We start from the raw sequence: 12,169 nt of genomic DNA on the forward strand, positions 1-12,169 counted from the left end.
TCCTCTGGACCCCCTCTCCTGTGCAGGGACATGAACCTCCTGTGTCCCAGAGCTGAACACAACACTCCAGATGGGGTCTTACAAGAGTAGAGCAGAGAGGCAGAATCCCATCCTCGACCTGCTGGTCATTCTCCTTTTGATGCAGCCCAGCACATAGTTGGTTTCCGGGCTGCACGTACCCACTGCAGGGTCATGTTCCAACCCCCTGACACGGACACGGGCACCTTCCCCTGGACCAGGTTGCCGGAAGCCCCAGGTGACAGGGGGACACCTCCTCAGGGGCTCCCTGGAGCGCACGGATCCACCGGGAACGCGGCGCAGGACACGGGAGGACAGGAAGGGACGGGACGGGACGGGACGGGACGGGACGGCACAGGACACCCCGCCACGGCGGGGGAACGGGGAACAGCGCCCCCCGACGGCTGGGGCCGCGCCCCTGCTGGCATCCCTCTCCTCCGGCCACCGCCCCGCCTCCTCCAGGCACGCCCTCTCTAGGCCAATAAGAGGAGAGCGCGCTTATGACTGACAGCTGCTCTGCCCAATGAGAATGGGCACGGAGGGGAGGCGGTGCCTAGAAATGGCCGGCGGCCGCGGTGGAGCGGGCAGGCACCGGGCTGTGGGCGGGGTCGGTTACGTGCGCCGGATACCGCCGCCCGCGCTGCTGCGGACCCCTGAGGAGGAGCCCCGGGAAGCGGTGCCGGTGCCGCCGCGGGCTCCAGAGGCGAACGTGAGGCGACCGGAGCCATGTTGGGCAGCGGTGCCAGGGCGGCCAAGCCCTCCTTCGTGTCCTACATCAGCCCGGAGGTGCGGGGTTGGCGGGGCGGGCGCGGCCGCCGCCTCTGAGGGGTGTCGAGAGCGAAGGGGCCGCGGGTGGAGGAGAGGCGGGCGCGGGGCTGTCAGGCTGCCGCAGCCCCGGGGGGCCCTCCGCGCCCCGGCGGGGGTTCCATCAGGGCCGCAGGAGCCGCCGTGAGCGGCCGGGCCGGGCGGGGGGGAGCTGCCGGGTGTGCAGCGGGAGTTTTCTCTGGGGAGTTGTGGCGCGCTTCGTGGGATGGGGCCGGGAATGTGGTTAGTGCGAGCGTTGTTCGGTGTGCTGCTTCCCCGGGAACCAGGGGGAAGCGTCTTGCTTGTTGCTTCTCCAGAAAGCTTTAAAGATGTAGTTGGCAAGTCATGTGTTAGCTGGTTGTTTTTGTGGTACTTCACTCGAATAGTTTTGGTAAGCAGCGACCGCATGTCATCGTGACTGTTCATCTTGTAAGGTGGCACTCTCCAACCTGTTTTTCTTAATGTCCCGTAACATCACTTCACGCCCAGTGTGTGCTCGCTCTGTGTAAAGTCTTCGTTTTCGCTAAAGCCCTGCGTGACTTTAACAGCTCGATGTTGGACTCTTGGCTGTTCATATCTTTCACACTGTTCTTCCTGTTGTCCTTTCACTTATTTATTGAAACTTACATTGGCAGTTTGACTAAAGTGGTTTTGGACTCGATTTACTGAGGTCATGTTGTTAGCAGATGGTATTAGATCAGTATTGTTACTCAGTATTCCTTCATCCTTATTCCTGACAAACAGCTGTTTTCTAGGAAGACAAATCTGCATGAAAACTTGCCATTTGTGGGGTTGTTTTATCCCTTTCCTAGTTCTTTGTAGTCTGTGTTAAACTGGTTCTTCTTAGTAGTTCAATTCCCTTGACAGCTTCTTAAGCAAGAGATTTTTGTCTATCTTGTTAATTGGTACAGTTTGTCACTGATAGGACCTTGGAGAACGTGAGACTTTTGTTTTTCACTGAGTCTGAAATAACAATGTAGAGTTGTTATGGCTGGAGTCAGCTATGTTGTTCAAAACTTATGTCCTTTGATAGCAACTCTGGTTTTATATGTTGTTCAGCCTTGGTGACGTGTTTCAGTAGTTTACTTTAAAAGTTCTCTATTCCTTGTATTTCCCAGTGAAAATGGACGTAAATGATAGGTATGAGTATTTCTGGAGTCAGCAAATATATTTCTGTGTGCAATCAGTCTTTCACCTTAAGAAAGTACATTGCACAAATATACAAAAACCTGTGTGCTCAAGGAACTGAATTTTGTGAAAGTAAGAACTTCTCTTGTTGGCCTTACTGAAAGAGACTTCACCGTTTAAACAGGCTGAATGATTAAAGCTTGCTGCAAAAAAATGGCCAGTGGGAAAAGTACAAGTCAAATACATATGTAGTGCAGTAAGATACTGAATAATGGAGTACCTTAACTTGATTGTAACTACTGTAATGTGTCTCTTCAAATATGATCCTAGTGGCTGCTGGAAGAATAACAAAGGTATTTAGTATTGGAAGATGAGGCTTTTAATGAAATATCCTGATGCACTGGAGCTTGTAGTCATTCACTCTATATGTATTCATGCTGCTTTTAACAGTCTCCTTTATACGCTTAAATTTAAGAATTTCATGGGCTCTTGCAGTAGAAGCTTTGAAATATAGACCTGACTTCTACCACAGAATTGGTGTCTGTCTCACTCCTTCAGAAGCTCTGAAACTGAGGTCTGATGCCAGTAGCAAGTAAAGCAAGTTTAACTCTTTCCTCTGTTGGGTGGTGTTCTCTTTTTGACAGCCTGTGACTGCCTTAATGGAGTGGTTACACGGGAAGCTGAAGGCTTTAGTGGTTTTTATGAGGATTAAAAATAAAGCTTTAAATGTATGATGAAACCTGTGAGGCTACTTGGGGATCTGGAAGAAGCATGTTTATTAGATATCCTAAAATAAACAGAAGTGAGCATCTCTCAAGGAACCGTATTCTGTAGGCGCCTGAGAAAAATAACTTTCTGAACACAAATTTCCTGTACATGTTAACTTTTGTGTAGTTAAGTATTAAAATTTCAGCTAGACTGATAGAACAGTGGAAATACTTTATGTCTCTTATGTGGAATATAGTTTGGTCAACCAGGAACTTTCCTTTCATCAAGATAGGGTAACTGCCAGGTACTTGTGGAAGATCATAGGTGACAGGTATGTTCAGTGCGATGCTTCCTCTTATTAGACCAGGTTAAAAGGTGGGAAACAGCAGTTCAGGGACTCCATGAACTCGAGGCTCGAGCATCTGAGTTAATGGTCAGTAAAATTATGGAGGCTTACGTCAAATCTGTTTATACTTCTGACTTAGAGCAAGTTTTTCTGCCAACCACTATGCAGTATGGGGCAGTATTCCACCGTTACACTGTAGTCCCCCTTGCTTGCAATTTCCAAATTCTTTGGGTTTGTCCTTGTTCACTTGGAAAGTTGTTTGAGACCTTAAACTGCTGCTTCTAGGTTAGAGGAGCCCTAGAATAAGAAGGTGTAAAGGCAGAGCTGAGTTTTGTTCTAGCCCCATCTTCAGTCCATCCTCTGGTACCTAAGGACACACTGGGTAATGCTTGTAAAAATAAAACCAAGTTAGCTTCAAGCTGCTGTTGGGGTTTATTTGAGTATGAGAAGAAACAGGAACTCTATTCATGTTAGTATAGGCAAGATGGAAGTAAGGAGTGAATGGAAAATGCTGTTTGTTAAAGGAACAGAAGTAATTTCTGCTGTGAAACACCAGAATGTCTGGAAAAGCAGTGTTTTTGACATCTCACTAAATATAACGTAGTTATGCTCTGCTGTATGGAACCACAGATCAATCAGTGGTCTGTTGAGAGCAAGACCGTAGGATGTTGATATTAATGACACACTTCCGCTCAGGACAGACTTGGCTACCCTGCAGGAAGTGGGGTGAATGCTAGGGTATAAAGTCAATGTTTTGACATGTCTGATCACAGACTAGGAATATTTGTCTGTGGAGACATAGAAACAAGAACCAGTAAATTACTTCATGATTTCTAACTCTTAATATTTCAAAACTGAAAGCATTTACAAGGTTCATATTTTCTTTAAAAATTTTGATTTGAATAAAATACAGATATTAAACTTGGTTTGAAAAGTAATGCTACTTTGTACATGCATTCTTAAAAGTTAGATCCTTCATGTTACTTACAGGATATTAGTTCTTGTATTAGCCCTTAATAAGCTTGTTCTGCTTCATGCTGCTTCTCCTTGAAATTTGGAGTATACCTCAGGCTGCTGAGTTGTGAGGGTAACCCTCATACCTCTTGCGCTTTGTCTCTTAAACTAGGCATTGCTGTTGGCTCATAACCACTGTAAATTCTGCTTGCTTATAAATCTTGGTATTGGGTGTTGTGTGTTCTGTAGTGATCACTTTTAAAATGGGATGATGCCCCTCCTAAACTGGAGTGGTGGAACTGAAGGGTGATGTAAGGAATAGGAGTTACCAGAGCAGACAGCTGGGCTCAGGACTGGCATGGGGGAAGCTGGGCATTGATGTCAGGGGAGATGGACAGTACAATGTAAGGAAAGAGGAAAAGGTAAAAGATGAAACAAACATGGAAAACATGCTCTATGATCTTTTGGGCTGTTGGATAATGGAGCTGTGAAAGGAAGGAAAACAAGCAGTTAGAGATTATTTTTAGTACTTTAATAAAAGTGTAGTAAGTATATCCTCTGGATTGTATGACACACAGCATGGAATTAGGCTTGTTTAACCAAGACATAATCCTTCAGAAAATAGGAAGAACATATCGTGGTTCATTTCTGAATACAAACTATATGCTAGGCATACACACAGGTATTTCCTCTTTTGCATGAAATTTCAGTGAGTGGAACTGTTAGCAGAAGTTTGATTTATTTTACTCAGCAATACTTTATTTGCTTGTAGGAGCAACCAACTTGCAGATACTTCAGTCTACAGTTTTACTTTTACAAAAGATGGAGATAAATGGATGATGATAAATGGATTTAAGAAAAAATGGATGTTCACAGCAAGCCTCACCATGGTGTAGAGCTTCCCAGTGGAGAAATCACTTGTGGAAAACTGTATAACAACATTAAAATAGCCTGTGTTCTCATAGCACTGCTGTTTGCTGTCAGCCTTGAAAGAATGTGTTTCAGACAGTGCTCTTGATATGAAGAAGAGATAACTTGTTCCTTCATTACTTGAATTTAATAAATAATGGGTTTTGGTTTTTTTTCCCAGTATGTTTACTAAAAATCTGGTTTTTATTGTTGGAATTACCTCTAGCACAAATGTCCAGCTATGACTAAATGGTGAGGTGGGTTCAGAGTTTACAGCATATAATTTGCTGCAGCAGACTGTATGCACGGTCTCCCTGATGGGAGTGGTGAGCAACATCCAGCATCAGTAGACCTATATACATATTCTGCAATACTGATTTAAAAAAAAAAAAATCCTCTGGAAAGATCTGGATTCTGGCATCTGGGGAATGTTTTTCACTTTTTATTTATTTTCTGGCCACAGTTGTTTACCTCTCTGTAGAGTGGGAGGTAAGAAATTGCTCTCAATTGTGGTAAGGCTTTAGGACTAAAAGCAGGAATCATTTGGGATCCCTCTCCTGCCCTAACTTTCAGGACCCTATCAATATAGCATAACTGCTACTTGACTTTGCTGCATTTAACTTGATGATGTCTCACACATGGTGGCTCTCTAAGGCTTCAGCACTTGCGGAAGACAAGTCTCCCTAGATAGACTTGGGGAATATATTTTAGCCACTTTAAATATATTTTTGGGGCAGAGCTGAATGTAGTCGCTGGGTATTGCAAACTCTGTAGTTCCCTATACTCAGGTAAAAGCCAAGAAGAAGAGGTTTTCCTTTAGAAAAACAGTGTCTTTATTGTTTTGTCTCCCCTTTATTGAACCAGAGATCTGTAAGAAGCATGGTGTCTCCTTTCCCTGGCAATTGCAGGTTTCATAGTGCTATCAGCTGACGTTTAAAGAATCATAGAATGGTTTGGGTTGGAAGGGACCTTAAAGCTCATCCAGTTCCAACCCCCTGCCATGGGCAGGGACACCTTCCACTAGACCAGGTTGTTCAAAGCCCTGTCCAGCCTGACTTTGAACACTGCAGGGATGGGGCAGCCACAGCTTCTCTGGGCACCCTGTGCCAGTGCCTCAGCACCCTTCACAGTAAAGGACTTCCTAATATTTAACCTGAATCTCCCCTCTTTCAGTTCAAAGCCGTCCTCTTCCTACATGCCCTTGTAAAAAGCCTCTCTCCAGATTTCTTGTAGCCCTTTTAGGCGCTGGAGCTGCTCTAAGGTCTCCCCAGAGCCTTCTCTTCTCCAGGCTGAAGAGAGCCCAGTTCTCTGTCTGTCTCCGTAGCAGAAGTGCTCCAGCCCTCACAGCATCTTCATGGCCTCTTCTGGACTCACTTGAGCAGGTCCACATCTTTCTTGTCTTGGGTCCCCAGAGCTGAATGTAGTATTCCGGATGAGGTGTCATGAGAGCAGAGTAGAGCTGGTTTGAACTAACAAGAAGGATGATGCATTATGAAATAGTATGGTGTGACATCTCGTCAGCCTGCAGTTTTGGTATGATTTGGTACTCTGTACTGTTACAATTGATAATGATGGGGTGTTGCTGTATCGCCTACCACTGTTTGATAGCCTGGAAAAAGGAATGTAGAATAAGTGCACAGCTGAGAATCATTTCTGAGAGAGAAGTTTTATAAAACCTTCAGCAAAGGTGAGGTCTTTCTTTCTGTAACTTCTAAGGCAATCCAAATTTTCCTCATTTGTGTCATGTCATATTGGTATTTGCTTTTAGCTGTTGCTGGTAGTGGTGCTTCCTGTGTTGTATCTTCAGTAAGAAGTGCCAAGATGCTGCTTGAGGCATTCAGAACAGGGAAACTACAGATGAAGAAGTATCTAGAGGTGTGTGTGGATTTCAGTGGTCATATATGGAAAGTGTTTGCATGCTTAACTTCAACAAATGGTCAGAGGGTGAAGTTTCTTGAGGTCTGAGTAGATTTAATAGCTTGTGAAAAGGGACAGACTTGCTTCTGCTGCTTCCCTTTCTTTTGTTCCTGTGCTCATCTGACCTGTTGATGAGCCAGTTCTGCTAACAATAGGCAGTAACAACAAAACCAAATGTGGCACAAGGACAGACTTTCCAGCTGATCTTACAAACGGAATTACCTCACCATGTAGTCAGACAAACCCAGGGATCAAAGGGGTGGGTGAGTATGAACTGTGTGGCTGAGTTGTTGAGGAGGATGCATTTTAGTGTCTGCAGGCTCTTAAATTAATCCTAAAATCTGTGTTGCCCCCAAACTGAAATCTATTAGAACAATAAGGTTGAAACACGGGTGGAGATGTTAGCTAAGCTTATGGGTTTCCACACAGCTTGCACTGACTCAGGGTGAGTTAACAACTTTTCTTCATAAAGATCTGTGCCTTCTTTTTTAAAAGAACAAATGCAAAATGTGACATTAGTGACATTAGTAGAATTTAATGTATTGCAATATCTTCCTTTGGAAAATGAGCAGCATGGATTCTTTAGCAATATTCATGGCTCACATTCTAGCTATTCAAAGTGCATATTTATGAATCATATTTAAAATATGGTTTCATTACAGGAACATAAATTCTGACTTTCAAACAGAAGTATTCTGGAGTCTTGGCTTTTGGAAGCTGTTGTATGTTATAGGAATTATGCCTATAGTAAGCACTTCAAGGTCTGTGGGGTTTTGTCAACAAAGAGTGAAACTGGATATTACAAGCTGATCTCAGTGTTTGACTGAGGTCTCTATTCTGCTGCTATGCTATTTAATTAAACTTCTAATTCCTTTCAGTAGATAACCAGTTTAACTTGTAACCAAAACCCAAACCACTTGTTCAGAATTATTTGCCTCTGTGATATCTGCTATAAAAGGTTCATTGTATTTTAACAAATACACCATGTAAGCTCAAAGAACTTACTTGGGGTCAATTTTTTTTCCTTAGGTCTTATCTACCAACACTGCATAAACTCGTGCTCATGGCAATAAGTACAAGCATTCAGGCAGTATGTACACATAAGCAGTAGTTATTACATGCCTTGTGGTATCTTCCAAAGTAAAAGTTACTGGGAAAATACCTACTTAGTGTACTGCTTTACTGTTCTATAGCAGTGATTGTTGGCATACAGTTTTTGAGCAGATAGTGTTGCATTTAGTTGCACAGAAATAGTCTTACAAGAATAGAAGGCATAGTCATAAAGGCGCTAGTAAACCCGAAGTTTAGTTTAGAGCTTTGGTTTTACTTTGAGCTACCGGTGGTGAAGAGGCACATTGGTAAACCTGTATGTATTTCTTTGAAGGCAGCAGTGTTCAGCTTGAGCCATGTTTGCATAGTAAATTATTTAGCTAACAAGCATGAACTTTGATTAAAATTTACAACATCCACACTTAGAAGTCCAAGGCAGCAAACTGTGTTGGTTTCTGCACTAGCTGCCAGCTGTAGTTACAGATTTCTTTCTTCACACCACTCCCTCTTTAATTTTATAATCTTTGCCTGTTTTCAACCTGTCTTGAATGTTTCTACTGTTCTCATAGCATGGTTTCCTGGTGGTTTCAGTTTTGCTGTGCAGCCTGCAAGCTTTGTTTTGGGTCTTCTGAGTGATGAGAGCAAGTGTTTATATGAATGGGAAAGGGGGATTATTTTTATGCTCAGAAGAGCCTTTGTTTCTTTGTATATAATCCAGCAAACCTGTTATTGCTTATGTCTCCTTTCTTGCCTTGATTTGCAATATTTGACTGTCAATGTTGATGACAAACTAAAATTACTGTGCTTACTGCTGTGGCCCCAGGGGGGCTTCCAGTTAACTAATAGTTTTCCAGAAAGACTTCAATGCATGTAAAGTCATCTGGTCTTGGAGAAGGAAGTTCTGAACTGGCTGAGCAGGAAAGGTGTAGCATGTCCTCTAGTTTAATAATCTTTCAGCTGGAGATTTTAGCTCAACTATCAGTGCTTTAAGACTAGAATAAGTGGTGCTGAGAACTTAAGTTTGTTTTGTGGAATTAGTGTCCGAACTAAAGGATATCCTGTGGCTGGTTTTTACCTCTTGACTCTGAGATTCTGAAATACCTTTTCCTATAATCTTGGTAACTTCCCTATAATCTAGTAACTTTTGTACTTTGGCTGCAATAATACGTGTCAGAAAATAAAAAAATAGATAATGAAAGATGAAGCTTGAAAAACTGTGAAGGGTACCTTAGAAACAAATAGTAAGTGTGGAAAAGCTTATGAATGAACTCTGGGAGATGGTGTTGTAATACTAAGTTTATGCTTATTTACATGTACTGAGAGAACTTAAGAATTATTGGAAATGCTTTATTTCTGTCAGTTAGTTACACACATAATGCATTTCCTTTTTTTTATGTTCGCAGCTGCATGTAACTGACACTGTGGGTGTCAAACCACTGACTTAATTATTTAGCTAGCAGTCTACTGACCTGTAGTCGAAGGAGCACATTGCAAAATTATTTCCTTAAATTAGGAAGTTTTTCCTTTGTTTTAGTTTGCTTATTTGCTACAATGTGAGGAATTTAAGCGGGAAGGTGCTTTATTTACAGCATGTGTTGAAGGTACAATCTTCGCAAAGTAATAATTACTTTTTCTCTCTTTAGGAAATACACATAAAGGAACCCATAGAAAAAGAAGTAAATCCTCACTTATTACCAGGTAACTGCTGTATATTGTATTATTAGAATTAAAGAATAAAATTAATCATGTAAACAGTATTTAAATATTTCAATGTCTGTAACAAACACCTAAGTGACATCAGTGTCTCAAGCAGTAAAATAGAAGGTTTGGTGTAACATAGGTTACACCATGGGGTGGTGTTTCAACATGGGTTGAAACACGTGGATTGAAATGTTTTAAATGTCTGTATCTACATGGATGTTGAAAAACTCCATAGATTTGAATTTTTGAGTACAGTATTTTCAAGTAAGCTGCATGTGGAGAACTGTCTATACTTCAGTTAGCCTTATTTCTGAGAAGGTTAATTTGGGTGGTTTTGTGTTTTGTTTTTGTTGGGGTTTTTTGGGGAACCAAAGGCCAATAACTAGCAGAAACTTACTTTCTAGTTGCTTTGCTTCTACGAGTTACTTAGGCTTTTTGATGCCTCATTCACTGTTCAGTTTTTTTGTATTTTTGGTTTTTTGGTTGGTTTTTTTTTTTCTAATTTACAATTCTTTCTTTTAAAAAATGTTTTCCAAGATCAGGAAAGATGATCTTACTAAGATAAATATGAGTAAAAGTTTAGAACAAGCTAGTATTGTTCTGTTTGGTTTTGGTGGTTTTTTGGTTTTTTTGGTTGTTTGTTTTTTTTTTTTAATAGAAAAGACCGAGAAAATCTGTCTGATTATATCTACTAAAATCTGGTTTTAATTTCTTAAAATTGAAGTTCACTTCCTGTTAACTTGAAGATTAGAACTGTAAACTTGTGTTTAAGAAATTTAAAATAGCCGTGGGACCTGTAAAATACGCAGTATCTCCAGTCAAAGCTATGGAAAATTAACTATGATAAAGTTGTAATAATCAAATCAAATGTTTCAGCATTCTTAGAGTTTAACAGTAAGGAAAATTGGAACAGTTCTAGATTTGTTTGACTGTATAAACTACTTTTGGTGGGGTTTGGGTTTTTTTTGAGTACACACTCATATGGTTGGTCTTTGCAACTCCACATGTTGGTCTCCTACCACTTAGAGCAGACCACGGTAGGGGTATTTCTGGTTACAGAACTAAGTGTGTGCAGTTGAACAGTGTTCAGTCCATCTCGTGTAATACTAATAACCTGGAAGGCTTTCAATGTACGGATTCCAAGAGCTGTCTCTTTGTGTAACAGTGATGAAATATCTCCTCATATGAGAAGCTGTGAGGAAGTTAGTGCTGAATTTAGGATAACAGTTTAAATAATTCAATTATAAATGTCAGTTATGTTTCAAATCAGTGTTTCTTTTGTACAGGTGAACTGCTGCTTTGCGAGGCAAGCACAGTATACAAATACATACAAGAAGATGGCTCAAACCGTGGCACTTATGGGAAACTTGTGTGCACAAACTTCAAGATTGCTTTCCTTGATGATTCCGCTTCAGATGATAATGTAGGAAGACAAGTCTTCTAATTATGACAAAACAGGCTCTGAAGACATGTAGTATCTCTGACTATCCCTTATATAAGGATACAGAATGCATATAGCTTTCTAAAACAGTCTTAATTGGTGCAGATTAATTTTAACAGTCTGTATCTGCTTGGTCTGTGCAGATCCTTCCTCAAACTATAATGACTATCTAAGTAAAAACAGTGGAAGCCTGTATTAGAGATAGCTTATATAACTCTTTATATCTTATGCTTTGGTAATTTTGTGAAGATTAAGTTAAAAGAGTGACTTGTTTTGAAGAGTAACAGTTTGTTTAAACCTGATTTCTGACTGCTTGTCTAGTACAAATTGCAGAAGTGTGACTGTCAATGTTGTACAGTTGTGTCTGACTTTAGGCTACATGTGCAGAACCATCTCAGGGCTACACAAGACTCAGTGAACTCTTACTCAGTGGAAATGCTCTATTTAACTGTTAGTGTGGCTCAGTAAAGCTCTGAATTATTCCATCCAAAGTCAGATGCTGACTGCAAAGATTTAAAAATCTGATACTATTGAGCTGTCAAACATTACAAAAGCTAAAAAGTTGCCAAATCTTAGAAGTGAGTTGAATGTTGTTTGGTTTGGGTGCTCAGAGAGAGCTGTCAAAGGGGGCTGGTAATGCCACACCTTTTTTTGATGTACTTAAGTATCTGAAACAGTCTGGTCCATTTAGGTGATAAAAGTGAAGGAGAGCCTAGTGTATGGCTCTCAAGTGCAAGGTGATCTTGACAGTGAAGAAGAATGTGATTTGATTGTAGTCGGTAGTTTCTTGAGGTAAAGTTTCAGGGAGATAAAATGTTACACTAACGCTTCTGCAGCCAAATACAGATTTTTTGGACCTGCAGAGCCCTTTGCACAGATCACATGAGATTTGTGCTAAAGTCAGTAGTGACCGTGGTAATTTCTGTTCTATCACTAACTTTAAATCTTGGGTTTATAGCATGTGAAGTCAACTATATTTCACTTAACAGAAGTTCAGTATTAGTCACCAGATTCAGAGTACTATGGGTGTGGAAATATCTTGAATGAGGTTAACTCTGCTCACAGCTGTCTTCATGTAAAATGTAATTTGCTGATGTAGTGTACATCAGCCTTCTGGTAATAATGCATACATAACAATAATAGATAACAACAATGTTTAATTGTGGCATCACGCAAGTACAATTTTTACACTC

The 12,169-nt window shown here is 41.2% G+C and overlaps 1 protein-coding gene across 2 annotated transcripts in view; it reads left to right on the forward strand.

The window, feature by feature from the left end:
• Nucleotides 1-630: 630 nt before the first annotated feature.
• The window catches only part of MTMR12 (myotubularin related protein 12), a 35,644-nt gene continuing 24,105 nt past the window's right edge, over nucleotides 631-12,169 (forward strand). For both annotated transcript variants that reach the window (XM_030469836.1, XM_030469837.1), the window contains exons 1-3: nucleotides 631-804; nucleotides 9,478-9,532; nucleotides 10,822-10,958. In XM_030469836.1, the coding sequence (XP_030325696.1) occupies nucleotides 745-804; nucleotides 9,478-9,532; nucleotides 10,822-10,958 (252 nt within the window). In that variant the 5' untranslated portion in view covers nucleotides 631-744. The remainder of the gene's footprint in view (nucleotides 805-9,477; nucleotides 9,533-10,821; nucleotides 10,959-12,169) is intronic.

The sequence above is a fragment of the Strigops habroptila genome, chromosome Z (genome assembly GCF_004027225.2).
Source record: "Strigops habroptila isolate Jane chromosome Z, bStrHab1.2.pri, whole genome shotgun sequence".
NCBI lineage: Eukaryota > Metazoa > Chordata > Aves > Psittaciformes > Psittacidae > Strigops > Strigops habroptila.